This window comes from Cyrtonyx montezumae, unplaced genomic scaffold (genome assembly GCF_038088225.1).
Source record: "Cyrtonyx montezumae isolate F1298 unplaced genomic scaffold, pur_monq_1.0 scaffold_7, whole genome shotgun sequence".
NCBI lineage: Eukaryota > Metazoa > Chordata > Aves > Galliformes > Odontophoridae > Cyrtonyx > Cyrtonyx montezumae.
The window spans coordinates 1,328,652-1,353,349 of record NW_027072078.1 but is presented as its reverse complement, the minus strand read 5'-3'; the positions used below and the strand labels follow the sequence as shown (position 1 = coordinate 1,353,349).

The following is a 24,698-nucleotide window of genomic DNA, read 5'->3' as shown; positions in this document are numbered from 1 at the left end:
GAGAGGAAGAAGGTGACAACCAGAAAAGACTTCAGGTCAAGGGGAGGAAGAAAATAAAGCCCACATCCACCCCTTACTCGGGACAGCCTGGCTGTGCACAAGTGGCATCAGTACTAAAGGTCACATCAGGTAAGTCTAAATTGTGGGCGACATAGCAAGTTAAGAAGTGAAACTAAACGTGCTTGTCCCTGCACCTCAAGCTTTGTCATAATCCTAAACGTTATCTTAATTTGACTAATTTTCTTAATTACACTTTGCAGCATCTCGATCTTTTATAGCACAATTTCAGCATTTTTTTTTCAGCTTCGTTCAAGCACTCCAAGCAGCAGCAACTCCTCTGCCAAAGGGCATGCAATGCCTCTGCACTTTGTCATGACGAGCTCTGCAGCTCCTCAGGTCTCCCCAGCCTTCAGATTCAGCCCTGTCCTCTCCCTCTGCCCCCAGCCTGCCCAGCAGTTCCACCCAAAATGATTCATGTTCCTGCCCAGGCAACCACAGAGCTCACCAGTACCTGCAGGGAGCTGGATGGTGGTTCATCAGGAGCAGCAGTGCTTGCAGCAAGAGGGATCCCAGCAGCAGTCTGCTGCTTCTTCCCCTGCTCCTCTAAGTTCCTAGGAGCCAACTACTCCAACCCAGAGCTCAAGTGAGGAACAGAGAGCCTAGGTCATGGTCCTTACCCTACAGCTAGGGCTCAACAGACTGGAACATCCACTGGAAGTTCTTGAGGATTCACTTCCCCTGAGGGGAAACCTTTCCTCATCCAAAGATTCCCCCTTATTCTTTTAGCAAAGCTACTCTAAAATATAACAAAAGCAATGGCAACAACAGGGGGGGAAGAAAGTCATTTTCCTTCAACTACCTAACTGTCCTTATTTTTATGCCTCACTCAGTGAGAAGCCTTTATCACAAGAGAGCTTTGCAGGATGAAGGAAAAAACAAGAAGACACTTTCATTCAGCTATACTGCAACGATTTCATGGCGCTGATCCTAAAAAATCCCATTAGTGATAGGTCTGGAGAAGATTAGGAAAGAAAGCTCGTATCCACTGAAGCAAAATTTAATAGGCTCTTGAATTAAACCAGAGCATTCCCTTAAACAATGCACATCATTAGTAACAATTACCCATAGCTGTATCATCAAAACAGCTATCACAACTGACACGAGAAGTCCAGATGTCATCTTTGGCCAGGTTTGGAAACTGTTTTTACTGAATATTGAAAAACAGAGAGAAGGAAGCAGTATGAACACCACGGTGTGAGCCACGGGTAAAAAGCCATCATGCCACACTCGAGAATAGCAAGCCAGCACGACTCTTACACAGCTCTCTCATAGATCATCAGTATGGAGCTTGGGTAAGAGTGGGAGCACCAATGAGGGACAGGTAAAAAGGGATGAGCTCACACTTGAATTAAAGGAAAGGAAGATAAATCAGCCGTGGGAGCCAACAGAACTACGAACGACATCTCTCCTTCCAGCATACATGGAAAGATGCTCCTCATCATTAGGTTTATTTGCTGGTTCTTAACACAGCCGTGTGCTCAATGTGACTACCGTGCAGGAAAATGAAGCAGGCCCTCAGCTCCCCAGCATCTCACCACTGAGGAAGGAACACATCCACATAAGAACTCTCCACCTACTTGAAAAAACAGACCTCTAGAAAGCACCGTGTTGCAAAAACTGTATCAAAGCTCGATACCTACATGCAGAGCACTGCTCATACATATTTAATTCCCCAACTCCCCTTAACACCAGGCAACACGTCTCAGAAATCTAACAGACTGCCACATTACAGAATTATAAAACAGATATTATGCAAGGGTCAGATTTTCAGCTATGCTGCTTATAACCTCCAGCGTCTCCGTTTGCTGCAACATTTCTTGCTCCCAGCCTCAAAAGCCACTAATGGACTGCTATAAATCATTCCAAAGCACATATGAAATCCTTCCCCTACAAACACACGGTTCCTTAAATCTAAGGAGGTGTTGACTTAACTTTAGCCTTATTTGGCTGTCAACCCAAAACTGATTAAGTGGAAGTCACAGAAGTAACCTGTCAAAAGCATAATTAAACAAGTAATTCCATAGGAATCACTGCTGCTAGGTACCTTTCCTGAGGTCACCATTCCTAACCGAGAACTGAAACATCAGCAGATGTACTGGAACACAGCTGACATCCCACGGCCAGCACCGAGATGGACTAATGAACTCCTGTCCCAGCAAAACTCTGCTTTCTTACAAAAAGTACTTCAAATTCAAAAGAGATCTCTCCTTAAACATCCACAAACACTCACTAGCAGAACCGTGACCACTCCTGTTAGGAACGCTGCGTAACATTAGGACTTATCAGTGCAGTTTTAACAGCATTAACCATTAGGTTGACACCTCAGCAAACCTTTCAGTTGAGTATAATGCATCAGAAACGTAAAACAGGCAGAAATTCCTCACAGCTGATAAGAGCAATGCCACACTCCATCTTCATACAATCTCACTCATGAAGAAAGAAGCAGAGAGTGGATTATTACTTTGACGTAGCAGCATAAAGCCTGTTCACACAACACAAAGCCTTCTCACTCCACATAAATTACTACACTGACCAAACACAGCAGATCTTTGGCCAAGCCCAGTGACATTTTGCTCTTGTTTCTACATTCAAAGGGGTTTCGTCCTTACCTGGATGGCTTTGGGAGCTCATTGCTGGTAACGTCAAGTCCTTTGGAGAAGGGATTTGAGACGGATCAGTTTCCACACAAGTAACAGTAGCTCTAAAGAGCTCCTCCAATGCCTCACCGATACATAGAAACTGAAAGTGGGAATTAAATTATGGCCACCTTATAAAATCCAGGGCACAGTGTCATGCTGAGTTGCACACAAAGTAATCCAATACGGTGGCAGAGTATCTTCTAATGGTTTTCAAGATGGGAACCTGTAACAAAAAGATGTCTGCATTAGAGAATTGAGCATTACAACTATGTTAATTATGCATTGTATTTCTGCTTTTTTCCATATTCTGCCCTGAAGAAGAGATTAAATGAGGATAGCATTTTAGGCGCTGAAAGATGCAGAAATAATAACTTTCTCAGCTATGGGTGTAATCTTAAATAACCATGAAGATGCAAATATTTAACCTCGTAAAAACAAACCAAAAAACTTTTCAGCTACACATTCAAGTCTTAAAAACCTAAACTTGCATGTTCATTCTGATCCTTCAACAATACCATATGAAGCCACTTCAGTCCAACAGCTTCCATATTTTAAAAGCCATATGTATGAGTGGTAACTGTACTTCATGCATCTGTTCCCCAAAGAAGCCTAAAGAAAAACTTCTTGGTGCCAAGAAGTGGTCTTGGAGCAGGAAGGAAAAAAGCCCACACGATCCATTTCACACCCACTCTGCTCGAGCTTCCAGCAGTTTACTGAGAAACAACATCATACTGCCAAGGAAAAATTCACTGCTCTCCATTATTTTTTAAGCTGAATTAGAGAAAGAAGACAGCAAAACACCAGGTCAGCTCAACTCATGTACCCCTATGCACCTCAAAAATAATCCAAGCATTACACAAGCACAGATTTCCCTTTTTTTTGCACATCATTAGCACTCAGACTCTCAGCAGAAAATCTGTAGAGCCTGAGGACACCTTGCTAGAAGACAGCTGCCCAGAGGAGACAGACATCGCTGCCCTCAGAGTTTTGTTAGTAAGAACAGTTTATACCTGGCACTCCGTAAGCCACTTCACGCAGCAAGGCAGCCAGCTGGCACAAACCAGCCAGCCCATCTCCATTAATCCAGCTGATGCTGCTGAAAGCAAAGCACACAGCACTCACCCCAAGCTGCTCCAGCAGCAGATCTGAGGGTGTGGTAGCCTTCAGCAAAGGCAGCAATATTCCCTGGGCGGAGGACAATTGTGATATTAACTACTACTGCTGCTTACACAATGAGCATCTGCCCACATTTTATCTTTGCCATTGCATTCCAAACAGTGCCATTTATTCTTGGAAGAGCTCTCACCATGCTCAGCTTTACTCCCCCTCCTGTCATTAGATACTGGCGTTCCTCTTCCATAGGGCAGCAACACCAGGTCTGAGACTCAAATACCACCGTAGCCACTTTTCTTTTACGATGGCACCTGCTTGGTTTGCAGAGCAATGCAAAGCACGTGTGTTCAGTAACACCACCACAAAACAAAAAACAGCAACACCTTTCACTGTCCATTTGTCCCTCCCACAAGCTTTTCAGCATTACAACTCTCCAAGCTTCCCTGCCTATCTTGCATTTTCAGAGACCTGGAATGCTCTCTTACATTACACATTAAATTAAGAGAAAATTACTTAAGTGTCATTTCTAATCCCTACAGGTCTCTGCCATCTCAAGTGTTCAGGATCTTCCAGATCCATTAATTTGCACATCCTGTTGAAGACTCGGGTCAGCTTGGACCAGACATTAGCAAATATTCATATCATTCATTTCCTATAAAAATAGCAGGTAATGTTACGGCACAAGCAATCTCAGCTGCAGATAAGAAGTCAGAACAGAGCTAACAGATTCTGAAACACACAAGTTCCATACTAATGCAAAGAACTGCTTCACTGTCAGAGTGAGGGAGCACTGGAATTTATTTTTCCTCCTTTTTCCTCAAGAAACTCAACTGACACAGTAGCAGCAAGTCCATCTAGCAGCACCACTGGTTTAACAGTTCCCAGTTCTTCCCCCAAAGATCTGTCTACATTCAGTCATGCAAGAGAGAGGTCCACAACATTATACTTGGGGATTACTAGAGCCTGGGGGGAGCAAAGACCACAGAAGAACCGCACTGAGATTTAGTTCACCTATACATTTGTTACTGCCTTTAAAGAAGAATTCCTACATCCCCTATAGATGACTAAATTACAAGCACAACAGATCCTACCAGGACAGGCACAGCAGCCATTTCATGACTTATCTCACCACTAGCTTCTTGTTTTCAGTTACCAGTTGGGCTGATCTTAACACAGTCCAACAAGAGATTTCTACAGTAGTCAATAGCTGTTTTCAAGGTTCTACCCATGACATTTCTTCTGTAAATTTGTCACGTTGCCACCACCTTACAAAACATTTCTCAAAACAGGAGAGGCAAAATGCTGTCTACTCTTATACATCAGATATTGTGAAGCCTACATGGCTTTTACAAGAAGGCTCTCCCACAGAGGGAAAGAAAAAAAATCCATAAAAAATAAAATAAAACACAGGGCTTGTTTTATTTCTACTCCACTGCCTTTCAAGACAAGGGCCACTACCACCTGGGGTTGTTCAACACCAGGCTGGATGGGGCTCTGAGCAATCCAGTCTAGTGGACAGAGTTCCCATGTACAGCAAGGGGTTGGAACTGGATGATCTGAAAGGTCCCTTCCAACCCAAACCATTCTATGATCCTCTAAGGGGGGATTCAGCCCACCCTGCTTCAGAAGGTAGCTGCTGATGCCTGCCTGTGCTGTCACCTGCTTGTCACCAACTGACAATGAATTTTTGCATCCCTAGTCACCATATAGTAAGACACTGGAGGGCTGCAGCTGCTCCAGCCCTTCACTTCTGAGTTGTTTTGGTGGCTCAACAGACCAGCATCCATTATGACACAGCTCCCCTAGATGAAAGGCATGATGGTAATTTCGTTTCTTATCTTACTCATCTCATACCAGCAAGCACATAGCACAGCACACTTGGGGCTCAGCAGCATAGCGGGCAGACCCTCCATTATGCATGTCAAGGAAGGCAGCTGCACAAAATACTTCCACCAGGATCCAGCTACTTCTGTGTTTAGGAGGAAAGCAAGAGCAAATTCAGCAACAGGCATCAATTCATCACACTTCCCAACAAAACACCTATACACTGGAATAAAACACACGAGAATGGTTCTCTGTAAAAACTGTGCTTCTGACCCTGAGCAGTGGTTCCTTACCCTCTTCCTTCCTAACTGAATTACCAGGTTGGATCCCCTACCTCCAAAACTACACCCATGCAGACAGCCCCAGCACTCTGCTGTACATCACTCCTTCCACATACATCTCAACACATTTTTTTTTTTACCCCCTCTGGCTACCTGGACACAATTAGGACACAGAATTGCACGTGAACTAGAAAGTCCACATAATCTGAGTGTTTTCCATTATTTCCCTACATCTTTCAGCTACTGGAAGCCATTTTTGTATTTCTTTAAGAATAATTAACAAGACTCCTGCTGCTCCACCACACAAATGTTTTGACAGCACAGATATTCACCTTCCTCTTCTCAGCCCATCTCAGATATGCCTGTGCTAGTCAAGCCTGCAGATGTGCAGTAACCAACAATTAAAATTATGATGGAGTTGTACACACACAGCTCTACAGAGTTTAAATCACTACGGTATTTCAGCCAAGATAAAAATCTTGGCCTGAGGGTTAAGTACCAGGATTGTTTTAAGCCAAGTAAGTCCTTTTGCTGCAGGATACCCATATCTCAGTGACCTCATTTCATCTGCAGCCCCTGTCAGATGCATACCATCAGCAACCTCAGCCTGCAACACTACAGCGAGCTGACAAGATCACTTGAAAATCATACTTAAGTGAAATCTGTCTGCTGACTCAATGCATCAAAACACAGTGCAAGTCATACGCATACTACACAGCCCATTCTGCTTTGAAGTTCATTTCTGGGTCCAACGAACGTTGCTCTGCCTTTCAGAGCCCCTAAACATTAAAAGCTTTGCAAAATAAACTGCCTTTTTAAGAGGACAAGCAAGTCATCTCAGAGAAGGCAACACCAGAAGCAGTACAAGGAGAACACCTTCCACGTGCTCATATGAAACACCCCCTTCCAAAAAGCATTAATTCATCTGCATTTATTTTCTGCCTCATGTTGCATATGTAAGATTTTCAAGATCTACCGAGGTCTTAGATTTCTTGCTCTGTAAACAAGCAAACAGTTTTAAGCTGAACCCCACGTGCTGTGCTTGAGATGACGACAACCACAGCTTGATGCTTGCTTGGATTCCTGCTCAAAACACATAGCCTGCAACGATCCAGTGCTGCAGCACACATGTGCTTCGTACAGACTTGCAGATTTGATGAGGCAGCCCCTTAAAAAAAAAGAGTGCTGCTTTCACTGCTCAGAGGCTGTTTTTCAAAGACTGCCAATATAGGATCTGTATATGTAAGGAGGAGGGGATAAGGAAGGGAGAGGAGGCACATGGTGGTATGGAACAATAATAACAATGATTTACTACATCTATTAGAGCAGAGGCAGTGTGAAGCAGTCTCCTGGGCTCATGATCTCTCTAGGGACCAAACCTCCAGAGCCACCACTTTGCAAGGTGACAAAAATAGAGGTGGTAGTTCTCAGGACCTGTGCGTCAATTCGACAACACCACTTCAACTCCTCTCCAGCAGAAGACAGCTTCACTGAAGCTGTATCAAGAGACCAGGACTCAGAAGTACCACCCAGTTCCAAAAGCATTCATTTCTAACAGTTTCAACAATATTCAAAACACCAAAAACATATTTGGAAGCCTCGAACAACACAAGGCATCTTCTCAGTGTGTTTCAGCTCTTTGCAGACTGTGTTTCTGTCCCTAAACATGTCCTGCAGGAATAATGGCTTTTTTTTCTGCAAAACGGTTGACACACGTGTCAGCATACCAGAACTGTAACAGAACCTAAAAACAGAGCATCAGTTTGCTGCCACAGTACCCCAGTTCCTCCAAAGAAAGAAATATTTCATGAAAAACTGAACTCCCCTTTCCATTTCCAAGTACTGTATAACCAGAAGTGTGACAAGAAAGGGGCAAGTGGTGTAGCATAAATTCCCCTTTGCAGATTTTAAGTCTTCAGCCTGGAAATCACTGATGGGCATTACCATGACAATACACAGAGGCATAATTAATAGAAGTCACCAATCACTGCTTTCCATCTCTTTCAGAACTGAAAGTTGTTCCATTCTTTTTCTAAGAGAGGCTTCACATGGACACCTGAGAGAGGGGAAGAATCAGTATACATCAATTGGCAAATCACAGCAAAGCACTGCATGCTCCTTCCGAGAGGACTGAGAAACCCTGACTTCGTTTGCATTAATCACAAAAGCAAATAGATAAACAGCAAGTACTTTGCAGAAGGCCACAAGACAAGCCACTGGCTCACAGGAGTGTGCTTCAGAGGACTATCCTCATCCAACACTTCTATAAGCACAGCTGGGAGAAAAAGTTTTTCCTTAGGTCCAATCTAAATCTCCTCTGGTTTAGATTACAGTTAGACTCAGTTAACTAATGAATGCATGAAAAAAACAACAAGCTAATTCAGCTATTATAAATAGCTTTTCACCAAAGGTATAAGAGATGCCTACCTGTCACCATACAGATCCAAACTGGATAGTGGGGCATCACATCTTTGCTCAGCTTCTTGTCTCTATGCTCCCATCCTAGCAAAGAAGGATGCGTCCTTAAGATCACACACCCAACACAACCACTTGAATGCACTAACCAGTGAGAAACACAAAGCATTACCCACTGCTTCAAGGAATTAAAACACTACGTTTGTTCAGTGAGTGTTGACAATTCAATGCCAGCCCTTACAAGAGCTACTCTCACATGACAGCCAAGAGTAGAACAAATATTGTGCTTCCGCCTCTCCCTTAACTTCCACATGAGGATTTATTACTTACACACGTGCACTACACATTTTAACTTTGTGACAGGTTTTGTATGGTGCAGTGTTAAGGGATTCAGTACCTAACTGTATTTGCTCTAAGTGTTAAATTATAGTATACGTACATTACCACTACAAGAGTAACTGATACCTGCTTCGTATTTACCAATATCGCTCTTCACCCATTTCAAAGTCAAATTAGCTTGTACATGCCACTGTTAAAGCTTGGCCCTAGCAGAAGCCTGCAAGTTAAACACACCTTCCTCACTAACTTTTACACCAAGGGCTACTTGGAAGAGCATTCTTTTTGCATATTCCACACAAAATCCTTCATAGCAACATCTACAGACGCTTGCAGAGCACCACTTCGATCAAAAACTACACTTCCTTTGAAAGTTGAAGGTGCTTCTCCTGGATCCTAAAAAGGAAAGCTTTAGGTCTTCTACAAGACACCACAAAACCCCACAAGAAATTGCAGCTCTTCCCTGTCAGTACTAGAAGCACAAACGAGTATAGACATTGTTCCTATCTCCACAACTTTACACCAAGACAAACACACACAGGGGTTGGGTTTGGGTGGCGGGGCCAGGGGTTGGACTCGGAGATCCTCGCAGGTCCCTTCCGACCCAGGATGCTCTATCATCACAAGTGCATCTAAATTCTCTGCCCAAGTCTGTGACTGTATCACGTTTAGGAGCCCTAGCAAACCTGCAAATATCACCTCATGTTCAGGCTGCGGGAGCTCCAAGTTAAAGTGGGCAATGGCTTGGATTCTCCCCCACCTCCTTTTTAGCCAACACAGGTCACAGAAGAGCAACAGTTCGTGAAATACAACTGACTGTGTGTAAAACCTGGGAATATGTAAATCTGCAGGATTACAGAACCCTCCCTGACTGGCAAGACTCTGGCAGAGGGTCTGAAAGAGCAGGATGCTTCTGAGCTTGATCCAGTTTCTCAGCAAGAGCAGCAAGAACAAGCAGTCTCACAGATGGATCCGCGTGGGAGGGAGAAAGGATAAAAGTCTGCCTCAGGAGCCCGCTCCAGCTGCCACTGAAGCCTCGGAGGAGTTGGTACAAATTGGGCAGCTACCTATGAAAATCTACTCTGTCTCGGCCATTTCTGAAGCCCTGTTCTTCCCTCATGCCATTTTTCTCTTCCACCCTAGCATTCCTGCACTTGAAAGAGTTCAAATCAGACAGCTCAACGCAGCGCTGAACAGAAGGCAGATTAATACCATCGTATCAAGGACAACGTTTGTCTTCTTTCTCCACTCCTTCGCAGAGCACCCTGCACACAATTCAACAGCTACAATAACTCAAGCACAAGAAGCCAGAACTCTTTGGAAATACTTGGTTGAAAAATGATTAAAAAAAAAAAGAGAAGTATTTGTCTTAATCCATGTCCCCTAGACAACACCCCCTGTTCCAGGCAGGTTTTCCAACCAGCCAACGACAATCACATTTCCCCAACCAAAGCACCTCACCATGAGCATTAGTTTATTTAAGCTTTCTGAAATAGGAAAAAGCAGAGAGAAAAACATCTAACTCTACTTCAGCTGTTACAGCCCACATCTGAACTACTTCTTCCTTCTGACAAGGAATCAAAATTACTGGTCACTAGCTGTGCCTAACCCATCTGGTCTACCGACATAAAATAGCTAAGTACATGTGTCATCAATCACTGTTAATTACTTCAAAAAAATATTCTTTTCTTAAAGAACAGACATTGTTTAAGGCTAGTCTAGCTTTTGTTTTGTCGTTGTTTTTTAATTGAATTCCATCCAGTTACTAAGAGAAAGCAATTTACAACCCGAACACTCAAGCAACCCTTCCACGTAACGTGCAAATCTTTTGCCTAATGAAACACCGAGCTCTTCAGAAGTGACTGCAAGGCCAGTTTGAACTAGTGTTAAGTTCAACCAGAAACTTGATGCAGCCTGCTCAAGCCCCCCATGCTCACACTGCACAACCACAACGTGCATGCCCAGCTAATGGCACCGTGCTTGTAGTTGTGCCCCTTGTCATGCTCCCGGGGAGAAAAGCACCCCAAGGTCTCCACAAACAAGGTGCATCACTTTCAAGAGGATATTCAGCAGTCTGCTATGCACCAGAAAATGGCGATGCAAAGAAACACATTACAATTCTTTGTGCGTTTTGGTCTACAATGTGGATACCCAGGTATATTTGGCAAGGAAGAAAATCCACATCGTCATGCTAACAGCACAGACTAAAATCAGTCAAGATGCTCAACGCAAAATTACCCTGCATGTTGGCGATAGCTCGACTCAATCAACAGCAGCGTGTTCTCATCCACAAAAGCTAGCACTGACAAAGTCTCAGTGTTTCCTTGCTTCTTTCTTGCAGTGAAGCATTCCTTCTATTTCATCTCTACTTACGTGCCAATACTAATACCAAAACACACTTCAGGCTGCAAAGCAGTAACCCAGGAGCCTTCTGTACCTGGGGCACAGCTAGAAGATGCAACTTCTGACTGCAATTGCTCCTCCACTTCTGAGGGACTGGGCACACCACTGAGTCTAATTACCCAGTTCTTCCCAGCACCAGATCTTGCTTGTCTGATCTCACTATAGTGAGAAAGATAAAGAAGGCTTCCACCTTCTTACTCATAGGTACCATGTCTCTCATGTCCTCTATTTTCCACAAATTGTCCTCAGCCCTATCCACCTGCTGGTGCTACTTTGCCAATTCTTCTTTTATTATGTCTGTTTCCCTATGTGGTATGGCATGTAACTGTACTGCATTACTTGCATAGCTTTTCTCTACAGATTTTCCAACATGGCATCACAGAATCCTAGTATTACCAAGCCTGGAAAAGACTAGAAGATCCTCCACAGTCCAACCATCCACCTATCACCAATAATTCTCACTAAACAACGTTCCTCAACATATCTAAACGTTCCTTCAACGCCTCCAGGGTCAAGGACTCCACCACCTCCCTGGGCAGCCCATTCCAGCACCTGACCACTCTCTTGGAAAAGCAGTATTTCCTAATATCCAGTCTGAATTTGCCCTGGTACAACTTGAGGCCATACCCTCTAGTCCTACCTACCCCCAGATTTTATATGAAGGATATAGGATATTGCATTGATCAAAACCTAGAGCTTCGTCTTCAAAGTGCCTTCCTCCCACCCTGAGGAGCACAAGGTAGCTTTTCCACTCACTCCATTTTTAAATTACAAGTCAAGCTCTCTCATGCCACAAGCATGCCCAGAAGGAAAAGTCAGCGCCATTACCAGACAAATGTTAACTTGCATGTTGAAGTAAAATAGGGTTAAAAGTGCAAAAACTGAGGGCACTCCTTAATAAAAACTTAGTCAAAAAAACTCAGACAAAAATTTCAAGCTCACCACTGACAACCAAGAACTGTCGTACCATGTGCAAGGAAGGCACAACTGGCACAAGAACTGGAACATACTTCATGGACTGATGCAGTATCTGCCACAAGGTCTCCTTTTTTGTTCCTTTTAAAACACTATCAGCTGCCACTTGAGAAGACTTCACCCAAAGGAAGGCTTATCTCCCCAGCTTAGATATGCAGGGATTCACGTGTATCGAGTTTCTGTATCTATCCCATTTTTCACCTAAGGTGCTGTAGGTTACAATTAATACCACTCTGTATGGCTTTATGCACTCAACAACAATTTTCATCTCTGTAAGACAGAGAAGGAAGCGATTTAAGCACTGTTTTATCTCTCTTCAGTCCTCACTGTCGGATATTAGAGCATCACACACCTTTTTGGCACCTTTAGATATCTTCTCTCACACCACCATACTCAGTTTCAGCTAACACACCACCAAGAATCACTTGGCTTTCACAAAGAGCAGCCACGTGCCACCAAAGCAGTGCTGAACACAACTTCCTTCACTTTCTGACCTTCTGTACAGGTAACAGAATGAATAATGCCAAATAGTATCGTAGCCAAGGTATTTTACAGATGGTGTAGTTAGAAGGAATATCATGATGGAAAGAGACAATCAAAATAAAGGAAAATGCTCACCCGTGTCCTAGGCTCATGGTAGAAAACTCCAAAAGAGCAATCTCCAGAAAGAAATCCTTCCCCAGTGGTGGTCAGCCCTTAAATGGGGTCTGGGAGAGGTGGAGCCAGACTCCACCCCTTCTGGTCACACAGGTGCATTGCCTTCACCTGTGCTCCCGCAGCTGACTCAGTGCTCACCTCAGGTGATCCGTCAGTGGTTCAGGCCCTGATTCAACAGTTCCCATACACCTTCTACATGCAATAGATACTCCATAACATACAGACATGAGGGAATGCAAGGCATTTGCAAAATTCTCAGTTTTGTTGTTTTTAAATGGTCGCCTGGAAATACCTGGTGTCCCCACAAACATAATGATGAGAAAACTAAAATTATGCAAGAGGAAAAAGCAGCTGAAAAGCCAGGGTTAACTCTTCGGTCCACTCCCATAGGAAGGCCAGAAAATGCAAAGTTAGTCGTGGTATGCTCCTGAAAACAGACAACTAGTTTGGATTTTACTATTCTCTGAAAATGAACGTTTTTGGTGCCAGTTTTAATTTCTAGCAACCTCAGACACCGCAAAGTAAACATGCCTCTGTCACCTCCAGACATTCTGCATGCAAAGCATGCTCCAAGGCTGGAGCGAGGGGAAGAAGATTACAAGAATTTATTTCTGAAATGGAATGGAGAGATAAGATCAAGCAAAAAGGAGCAGAGGCTGCTGACAGATCTGCATGCACACAAGCCAGTAAATATGCAAATGGCTAGACATGTCTACAGGGAGTGCAAGAAACCAATAACATGTGAATACTACTTCAGGTCCACTAAAATACACCGCATTAAAGTGAGCTGCACAACTCCAACAAGACATTGTACAGAACAGCTCACCTTGACCAAGGCAAGCTTCTTGTTCAGGGGAATGCAGAGATATTTTTGGGGTAGAAAAATCTGGTTCAACTCTGAATATCACAGCACTTTTGAACCACTTTGCACGTTTATCTTTTACTACTCTCATTTGGAAGTACACAAAGGACTCAACATTAAGCTGTAAAACACCCTGACAAAGCTGCCTCGGGAAAAAGCTTCTTGCCCAGAAGATGAAACAGTGAATTTTGCAAAAGATTTCAGAGAGAGTGGAAAATAAAGGCTGCATTGACTGCGCATCCCTGAAGACTGACCTTACAGAGCTAGTGCTGAAGCCTACGTGACTTGGTAGCAGATAACCTCAGAAGCAAAGAGCTGTTTCCAAAAGGTGATACTAGGACATCCATCTGCTGGTCTTGAAGTTTTGAAAGGAGGAGACACCCAACAGACACTACATATATATATCCATACAATAATGATATATGTGTAGACACTGAAGCCAAAGAAAGCATTTATTTTCATCTGCACTTCTTTTTACCTGCTTACTACCTCTGAACCAGAGGGACAAGCTCAGGAGCCGGGTATGGGTATAGCACAAGTCACACATCTTGAATTTTGTAAGACAGACAGTGCCAGCAAGGAAATGCAGCTCTTCACTATTGTGGTGGGGTTTGAACTCTGCTTCTATAACGAGACTGCTCCCCAATCGAGGATAAAAACATTCCAACTAGGATACCTGCTTGACAGCCCTCGGCCTCTTCTGGGACAAAGCGCAGGGGGATGTCAGCTACCTGGCAAGCAGGGGGAGCACAGAAGCTTCAGCAATAGTCAGCATCAAGCAGGAAACACACACACAAGTAAAAAAGAAAAACAGATCTTCTTTCCAAGCTAAGTCTCCCACGTACAGTGCAACAGATCAGAAACAACTTCCCAGTAACACAAATCTCTGCAGAGAGATGAAAGCAGCCTACAGCTCCTCAAAAGCAGGAGCTTCAGCCAGCAGCAAGGCTTCACATCTTCACCTAGAAATCCCTGCAGAGCAGCAGTACACCACAAGTGCACTCAGCACTGGAGCTCCAGCAGAAAGCTTAGGACCAAGCAGGTGTGTGCTGTCAGCGAGGCTAAGTGGAAACACCATGGTTTGAGAGGAGCTGCTCCAGGAGACAAAATCCACAGCGCGACGAGTGCAAGGGACAAGCAACAGCAAAATGCAGGACTGCTACACCTGCACTCAGGCTGTGCTCTATCAATAGCCACCCCAGAAGGGGTCGCTGGAAGCAAATTCCCTGCTGCCCCAAGAAGACACTCAGGGACATTGGTGGCTGTCACCCTCACTCAGCAGCCTCCTGCAGCTGCAGGAAAACGGTACCTTTTCCTGTGTTTGCTTGATTTTCACACCCACACTTGATGGTTGGTTACAACATATGCTCTGAACTCAGTTATCTGCATTCGGTGGATGCGATAATTTAGGTTTTCATTGCCAGTGTTAAGAAGGAGCCTCAGAGCTATACACTGAGGCCCTGGAATTTAAATATACGATAACACTGTAAATAAAAGGAAACAAATTCCTTAAGGAAAACCTTTTTGCATGCCAGATCAGTTCCCAGTAGTAACTGCTGTGCTTTGACAAGAGATAAATATTTACAGTCTAGAACAGAGAACACCTTGTGCTGCAATACTCGGAATGCAAGCCCCACTGGTACACTGTATACTTATTTTTTATTTTTATTTTTTTTTAATCTGAGTATCTAGAAGTACACACATTGCTCATTTACACTACCAAAATGAAAACCCAAAGATAGGTCGTACAGAAAAACTGTCAAAGATACCAAATCTGGAGCTGATTTTCACAAGAGACCTTGTCACCCAAGAGGGTTTAGGCTATTTACAGCAGATGTCTGAATTATTGTCAATAGGATGGTTTTTAAGCTCCATTTACAAATATACAGCCTACCTCACTCCTCTTAAATGTTGTTCTAGTGAATGCAAATGCTGGAGATTTTTCTTAGAAGGGCAAAAAGACAGAGGGTAGGAAGTCCACATCCAACTCTTCCACCTGGGATACACCACACTAGCAGTATTCTCAGAAAGAGGGACTTGCAAGCTGCAGCAAGTCTGTTCAGCTTTTCAGCTTGCTTCCCAACATCCCAGCTCGATCATCTGCTTCCAGCAAAGGAAGGAATTAGAGGTATGTCACTCACAATGGCATTTGGGGGCTCTAAGAAGGATGGGGACAGGCTCTTCAGCAGCATCTATTTCAAAACAGAACTGGGAAACAGTTTCAAACTAAAAGAGAGGAGTTTTAGGTTGGATGTAAGGAAGAAGCTTTTAACAGTGCAGGTGGTGAGGCACTGGCACAGGTTGTCCCGAGAGGTGGTAGATGCCCTGTCCTCAGAAACATCTGAGGTCAGGCTGAATGGAGCTCTGAGCACCTGATGGAGCTGAGGGCATCTCTGGTCACTGCAGGGGAGTTGGACCAGATGACCTTTAAGGGTCCCCTCCACCTGAAAAGGCGGTATGATGCTATAAAAGTATACAACTGGATATCCTGCTGATGAGGAGGGATGATAAACTCCACGCAAAGAAAATGCTCTTGTTTCTAATGTTACATGGACACGTCTCGAGTTGCTTGGTTCTCCTGCCATTTTAAATTAGGTAAACGCCTAATTAAACATGAATGCTTTTTTTTCCCCATGCTATCTATGCAGTCCAAACTCCAATTTCAAACATGATCTACACAGACAGAGTCCGGTTTAGCTGTAATACTACAGGACTTCATGTCTGCAGTCTAATACTCCTCACCCAACTGCTATTTGGGCTTCAGGGGCACAACCTTTGCGGTGAGGCAGCCTGGCTGCTGGCAGGCTTACAGGAGAGTTTGATGTCTATCTGTGAGTCTCAGTTTTCTTACTTCTCCCCTTACAACGCAACTACTGCCTCGTGCAGAACTTCTCTGCCTTGACCTCACTCATGCCACAGTCAGCATTACTCCGTGATAACTATCTCCTCAATCAGTCAAGCATGAGTTTTCATTTGTTCCCCTGCTTTCAGCATCCCCGTACTTGAGTTTATTTTTAGAACAGCATTTTCATAGCAAAGACCAGAAGCAGCACGCTTTCACTGCCAAACAGAATTCAGCTGAAACTTCTCATGCTGTCACTAACCAGCAGAAGGATGCTTTAGTCTGATGGCCTCCGAAAACTGGTGCTAGCTGAAGGTCTGCCATCCAAGAGCACCGTCTAACCTCAGGGCACTGAGGAGGACTGGATTCCCCCCAAGGAACACCAGCTACCTTCACACTTGCCATGCCGTGGGCCACACACAAGCACCAGGTACCACCACCACCTATCTTGGTCTATAAGGCATAAACTAATGCCGACAGCATGAGAAAAAACAACCACACACAATCGTGGAGGTGAACAAGACCACAACCTGTGTAAATCCACCTGAAAACACTGCAGAGCACTCATAAAATCATGTAGTACACGTCTCTCCTATTTGCAATGGTTCACAGTCCGTGAACAACACTTCAACACACAAGGCAATCTTTCTGAAGGTATACTTGAAGTGCTACACTTTGCCATGTATGGCACTGAAATATATGTAAGGAGCAGCCTTCCTTCCCTCCAAGGATGAGGAAGAAGAGAGCAATGGAAGATGGATGAGCACACCCCTTGACGAAGCATTCACCACCTACCACGTGCAGCAGAATAAACTCCCTGCTGTTCACTTTTGAAGGATTAGGGAGGGAACCGACCTCCCTTCCAGGCTAAGCATTTTGTGAATGGCAGTGTTCATTCAAACACATCTGCTGGTGGAGGCTGAAGAAGGAAAAAATAAATAAAATAAACTTTCTCCCAACCAAAGTATGACTGTTGGATTGAAACAAAATCAGCCCAGGAGAAGGGATGAAGTGCATAAATTAATTTACTGTATGGATTCTGTTATTTTAGGAGATCCATTTATATCAAATGGACGAGGAAAAACTGAAATGCAAATGCAGAGCCAACGTCTGCTCCCATCCATTGGGAGAATCAATTACCAGCAGGAAATTTCACACCAGGCTCAAATAAACCTGACTGCATGAGGCCTTTCATTCCACCTTCCCTTTCTCTTCATCACAGACTGAAGACAAGACACCTTTTTGAGCATATTCACTACTAATCACATCTGGTTCTTCCTATGTCACGGTACCCACGAGCAGCAGCAGCATTAAATCTGCAAAGCTTTGGTTAGCCTGTGGCACCAATCACTGCCTCCAGCAGGGTGAAGGATACAGAAATCTAAGAGTTTGTTGACTAACAGCTGAAAACACCAGCAGCAGAGCACGTTTTCTGCTTTGCACATGGGGAAAGAAAGGGCTGTGCCTTCAGGCCAGCAGGCATCACAGGCACCCATTTCTTCCACTGCAGCAGCACAAACCTCACTGTAGGAAACTGCATCACCTCCTCAGGAATGCAACAAGGGAGCAGAAAATTCTATCTTACGACTTTCTTGCCCTCTACAGTTCTATAAAAGGAACCATAATTCGTTCCCTCCAACAAGACCACTACAAGAGACAGGCTCCAGTATCTCCTGAGATGCCCCATAGAAATGCCTGTGTCTTTTCTCTGAACAGCCTAAAGAAACCAAGCCAATCTTGGTGTCCACTCTGCTCTTCCCCAGGAATCCAACCCGTTTCAGAGCTCTGTCACCTTGTTCTTTCCAGGACTCCAAGAACCCCCCTGCAGACTCAACCAAAGCTACTTGTTCAACATCTATGCAGGCTGGACAAGCAACTTCTTGGTTGCTTCATTTTGGAGGAATGAGTTCCATATGTCCAGTGCTCTAAAATATAATCCAGCCTGATAGGAGTTTCAACTTCACCTACAAATTCTCCCTCTAGGGCTTCCCTTGTTCAACAGGGAGGTCTTCCCACTAGTCCTTGGGAAATGACATCCTTTAAGTCCTGACTTGCTTCCAGGCTGAGCTATCCCACCACGCAGGATGGCTGATGTTCCCATCCTCCTCAGCCCACCTCTTCCCAGCCAGCCAGAATCCAGACAAGGGAAAAATGTCACTCTGAACAACAGTCCCTCTCCAAACTCTTAATGGGAAGAGCACACAGCAGAATCCACTCACTGCTTCAGGCGTATGTTCTGGGATCTTTTCTAGGAGCAACCCATATACATGGCAAGTTTTATCAGCACGCACCAAAACTAACTGGAACATTTTTCTACAGAGCACACGTAATGCAACTGGGCAAGCTATTTTAGTACAATTTACCGCAATAAAAAATAACCTACCACAAACAGCTCATCGAAAGCCACAGGCTCTGGTTGAGGTGATACGGAAGACAAAGAAGAACTGGGAGCAAAACTGGAAGAAAGGAGAACAGAGCAACGAGCTCATTTATCTTTAATCTTGAGCAGCAAACTGGAAGAACTGCTTACTCAGCATGAAACTCGAGGACAGCAGCGCGGATGCAGCCGTGATGCTGCACCTTCCCTTCTGTGGATGAAGGCACAGCCCAAGGCACCCTGCAGCCCTGCTCACCCACTGGGGACAGGCCCAATCACAGCTAGCTCTCCAATTTAACTTAATGCAAATTATATCTGCCAACTAATGCTATCTCGTGCGTTTGACAAATGCAATTTGATTTTACATAAAGCGAGTCATAGTACGCTAACATTCACAGAATTTAACAGTAATTAAGTCTCGGTGACAGGCACATCATTAAAGCACCGTTTCTTTGGAAAATAAATCAATAAACTGAATTATTTCCTACACGTGAAACATCAAGATTCTTCACTACTCATAATAGGTAAATGGAATTAAGATTAATCAGATGTCAGTGTTTACCGGGATGAAAGAACGGGATGCTTTAAAAGGCCAATTAACACGAAGCACAGCTATATCATTAGTGCCCAGATTTTAATCTCCTATACATTGACTTATCCTATACAACCACGTAAAGCAAATGCTTACAATTCAGTACTTGATTCGTTCTGGCAACCCTGCCTATGGCAGAAGGTTGGAACCGTATGATCTTTAAGGTCCTTTCCAACCTAAGCCGTTTTATGATTCAGCAGCTCATTACAATACAGACTGATACACACGTCCAGGAGAGGCCGAGGACAGCAAACAAGAGTCACCAAACCTCAGTGTGACTGCCAGGCTGTACCTGCAGGGTCCTCCAGCGTGCCACATCACCTCCTGGACACCAGCACTGAAACGCGTGGTCAAACCCTATGGGCCTGCTTGAGCCACTGACACCCCAAGGCAAGGCACCATCAGCCCCCTGAGAAGCCCCAGGAGCTGACACCCCACCTCCTTCAGTCTCCAGCTCCTCCCAGCAAGATTCTGGCTTCCTGCTAGTCTTACCAAACTAAACAAATGGCTTCTCATCGTGCCAGGAGATTCGGGTTGGGTGTTTGGAGACAATTCTTCCTCAAGAGCAGTGAGGTGCTAGAACGGGCTGCCCAAGGAGGCAGCTCAGTCACCGTCTCCAGGGGTGTCAAGAAAGGTTTAGATGTTGTACCAAGGGACATGGTTTAGTGGAAACATCGATGGGAGGTGGAAGGTTGGACAGGATGAACATGGAGGCCGTTTCCATCCTTTAAATGGCTGTCTTGGAGCACTCCTAGGGTTAAAAACCACAAACAAAATCTTACCCAGACTAGAAAGAGGTTTCTCATTAGCCTAAGAGCCAATTTTCAAACTGCAATTTGTTGGTTTTTAAATACTACTTGTGTCTAAAAAAAACATTCAATCATTTCACGATGGATGACAGCTTTGAGTGCCCATTGCCCCTCTGAATTCTCTGAAATGCTCTAAGCCTTTTTTTCTAAGCCAGAAAAGCACATCTACTTGTTCCCTCCCCTTCTCCCACCTTAATCTGCCCAAAGTCTTCCCAGTGAAGGAGCACTGCCTAAAATCTGCTTGCTATTCAGGCAGTCCTGGCAATGACAAGCAGCACTTCGTGAATCATCTGTTATATATTGCCTTATCAACACGGTCCGCTGCACGAGAAAGTAAACCTGGCCCGCTTCAGTTTTCTGCATAACATAATCAAAATGTGAGTGGCATTAATTACTACAGCAGCTTTAAGGTCCCTCATCCAAGGTCTCAAATGCAGCACATAAGAGACTGCTGTTTCTCAACTAACACAATCTGAGGCAAAAATCATATTTTGTTTTGCCTTTTTTGTTGTTGTTGTTGTTGTTTATAAGTCTGAAATCGGCATGATGAAGAGAGCCAGGTTCCTTCCATCACTGTGTGCTCAGACCTTCAGAATCTGTAAATGGAAAACATGGGTTACCTATAAGAGAAGCACACTGAAGCAAAACTGAAGAGCAATTCTGAATTAAGTGACAAGAAGCATCCTGACAGCTCCTCTGTTCAATGACACACACTTAACAAAATAAGCTCCAGGTATTCCAGCAGGAATCTGATAAAATATAAAATCCAATGAATGGCTGGCTTTGCAGACTGGGTAGCAGGACTGAAAAAGGTTGCAGAAAAGTGATGGGACACCTAAAACAAGCTACAGATAAGCTGGAAGAGCAACAAAGCAGGAGACACCACCGAGGAGGCCAGCTGGAAGAGTCAAGAACACTTGGCAAATATGTAATGAAGATTATTATCAATATCCAAATAACACTTTCGGTTAATGGTCAGTGACTAGCTTGGTAGTTCTGAACAGGCCAGCAGCAAATACCATCCAGCAAATAAAATGTTCAGGTAACGTGACCATGAGCACCAACCATAAATGCAAGGCAAGTGAAAAGACAGACCCAAGGGTTTGAAGACTTACGTTACATTCACACTGTTACACACGTACACACACCAGTATTTCCAATGAATACAAATACACATACTGCCAAGGAGCACAACACTTATTTCGTTAGCCAGAAAAGGACAGGAGTCCAGAAGAGTGCTTTCACCCCATGATTAAGTTGGCCAGGCTGGGTCCTTGAGGTTAGGCTGTGCAACAGGTTTTAAAGGACATCCAGTATGCAAACTCCTTCTAGCTACAGTGAGGCATTCTCAGCTCTGGAAGCAGAAAGATGACCTGCAGTATCTGACCCTGTCGTATAGTATGTATGTGGTGGGAATGTTCTACCTCAGCGCTTTGTTTTATCTGGTTTTGGGTACGTTCATGCAGCAGAAAGGCTGTAGCTGCCTCAGAACAGGAAACCCACATATGATCACAGAGTTTCCCTTCATGCTTCAGCCACTGCACCAAGCTTCTGAATCCCAGAGGCATCTTCAGATGGCTTTAAAGAAGTCTGCTCCAGGGAGCACCGAGCCACTTCAAAGAGATTAGGAGAGCAATGTAACCTAAACCCCACGGGCTCCTGCTCAACTTCACCTTTTATTTTCACAAAACCCTACTCCCTGGCTTCGCAGGTCACCACGTGGTTTAATGCTGCAGGCTGGAACCAGCTCCCCCTCCAGCAGCCCGTAACCAGGCAGCTCCCGTGCTTCCGTCTCTTTTTGCTCAATGCTCTCTCCAATTTCATTCTTTTTGCTCCTAAGCCAACAGTAAGTGATAAACGTGACCACATCACACACTTGGGGCATGGATGCCCCCGAATAACTGTACAGCCCAGACCTACCTACACACTGCAGAACCGTTACTGCTGGAAAAGACCACTAAGACCATCCAGCCCAACTGCCCACCAATACTGCCCTCTAAACCACGATGCTCCACAGCTGGTACGTAAGCGGACATGAGAAAGAAAGCCACAGAGCTGAAGCCACTTTTGCTGGTCATCCTGCTGCGTGGACACACATCTCTGAACGGGCAGCTCCCATGCAAAGGATGGAAGCTGCCATCCCATGCTTCCATCCCATCCTCAGGTCATTTTCAAAACGCATTTCCATCCGTTCTAACGCATCCTCTCTCCAAAGCCAGATCTCAAAGCAAAACCCCAAAGAAATTCAAGAACGAGAAGATTAAAATTTCAAAGACTTTTAAGATTTTTAGAACCCATTTTTTTTCCCCCCCTACATTCAGCCAACAGAGAGCAAAACATCAGCGATGACACCTGTCAGGTGCACATGTCACATGTCAAAGCACACCATTCATGCACAGAGAGAAGCAGACAACCCTGGAAAGCCGTGCCACGCACGTTTCTCCCCGTGCAGAAAATCTGCAATGCTAAAAAACTTACTCTTTTCTAACTGGGTGGCATTTTACATTTCCAAATGTAATTGAGTGAGCACGTCGCCATGGTGACGGTAGGATTCTGCAATAACTTTGGTGCCTTGTAATTGCTGTATATTTGTATACAAGCAGCTGAGCTTTCTTAATTCAGTGCCCTCTTAACTCTTTCTGAGAGGCTGTGGAGTGACAAAGGCAGCTTTTCGGCTGGGAGCTCCACGCGGCAACACTGGAAACATCAGAGCAGTTACAACTCAGCGCAGAGCAGAGATGGGGGGGGGGGGGAAGAAGGAGGAAAAAGCAACCTTGCCAAGAAGCAGATTATTATATAAACTTTGGAGCTCTTTAGCTTTTAGAAACGCCGCTGTTATCGATGTCTAATTTGGATAATTAACTTTAGGTAGGTTTCTGGCAGGGAATGCTGGACAGCAGCGCATCGTTAGCAGGACGGGAGCGTGGCACAGAGCTGAGGACGAGCACGGGGCAGCCGAGCAGCTGAGGACGAGCCCGGTCCAACCGAGCACACCCACACCTCTCTCCCCGTTTTGGGGTCCGGGGAGGAATGACACGGGGCGAGCTGTGCATGGAAACAGGCGTCTGCCGCGACGAACCGCGACGGTGCCAACCTTTGGAGGCGAGCTGTCGACAAGCCAGCAACAAAACCTTCCCCTATCATGCCCCAAACAATTACGCAAGTGCTTCGAATGAAAGGCCGCTTCAGCTCCCTCCGTAACGCCAAACACTGCCCTACCACAACGGCAAATAAGCGCTGGGCAAACACATTCCCCCGCTAAGAGGCCGCGGCCGCTCGGAGATAACACCGAGCATCGTTCTGACAAATTCCTGCAGCAAAACCCGCACCGGCGCTCGGCAGCACCTCCCTTAACGCAGTGGCACGCGCGTTACGAGCGATTTTTCTATTTTTTTTTAAGGGGGGGGGGATGTGAAGTTAAGACCCCAACATCGCCGCACAAACAAACCTCGTCCCCCCAAAACCGAGAAAAACAGCGTCCGCCCCCGGCCCCTCCGCTCACCGCTGCCCGCATCGCTCCGCGCCGAGCCCCGCGCGGCTCCGAGGCGGCGCCGCTGCTGCCGCCGCGGGTGGGAGGAGCCGCGGCCGCGCCGCGAGGGGGGCGTGGCCAGCGAACAAGCCACGCCCCCTTTGCCTCATTCACAAAAAAAAAAAACCGCCAGCGCCGCCGCCCGCTGCCCGAGGGAGGGCGTGCCCAAGCCACGCCCACTCCGGGCTCGCCGTCCAATCGCGTCGCGCAGCGGCTCAAATCCACCCGCCAATACCACGAGGGCCAACGCCATTGGTGTGGGGAGCTGCCCGTCAACCCTCCCCCCCCCCCCTTCTCCCCTTCCCACCACCCGTGGAACCCTCCGCGCCGCACGGCCGGAGCCCGGAGGAAAACAGCCGCGCGCCCTCGAAGCCTCAGAGAGCCGCGGGTCGGGATTAAAAGCCGGCGGCCTTGAGACGCTGCACGGCGAGCGGCGGAGCTCCGGGGCGGCCCGGCCTAAGCGAGAGGCGCCACTTACTGACCTGGGTGACGGCGGCAGGAGCGCGGAGCCGTGCGGCGTGGGCCCGGCGGCGGACACGGGCGGCGCGCGCGCCACCAACGGACTCAGCCCGTGACGGGATCCGCCATCTTGGAATTTTTAGATGGAGAGTCACGTGGTGCGACCATTTTTCCCGGCGGCCAATCAGGAAGCGCGGTTTATTTATAGCCGCGGCTCCCTCTTTTTCTCTTCCCTCCCCTCCGCCTCGTCCCGGCTGTGCGCGCGCGGCGGGGGGAAGGGAACCAATCAGGATCCGCCTCGGCTCTTAGCCCCGCCCCCCCGCTCGTCGCCTAGGTGACGGCGCGGCGCGCGGCCGTCGGGTCCGGCCTTCAAAGCGCTCCCCTCCGTCGCAGTCCGGCTCCCATGGGATGCGTGTGCTTCACATAGGTGGAGCCCTCGGCTTTGCGCAAAGGACTCCGCGTCCCGCAGCCTTCCCGCTGAGCTTTCAAGGAGTTCCCCGACGTCCTTGCTGTGAAATGCGGCTT

At 45.9% G+C, this 24,698-nt stretch overlaps 1 protein-coding gene across 2 annotated transcripts in view; it reads right to left on the bottom strand.

Moving 5' to 3' along the window:
- HDAC4 (histone deacetylase 4) overlaps positions 1-24,291 on the bottom strand; it is a 194,022-nt gene extending 169,731 nt beyond the window's left edge. The window contains exons 1-2 of one of the 2 annotated variants that reach the window (XM_065750742.1): positions 24,197-24,291; positions 2,670-2,922 (exon numbers count right to left, since the gene is read on the bottom strand). In XM_065750742.1, coding sequence (XP_065606814.1) covers positions 2,670-2,691 — 22 coding nt within the window. In that variant the 5' untranslated portion in view covers positions 2,692-2,922; positions 24,197-24,291. Of the gene's footprint in view, positions 1-2,669; positions 2,923-23,687; positions 23,718-24,196 lie in introns of those variants that run through there. The other variant, XM_065750744.1, reaches the window with a different exon arrangement.
- Positions 24,292-24,698: the final 407 nt, after the last annotated feature.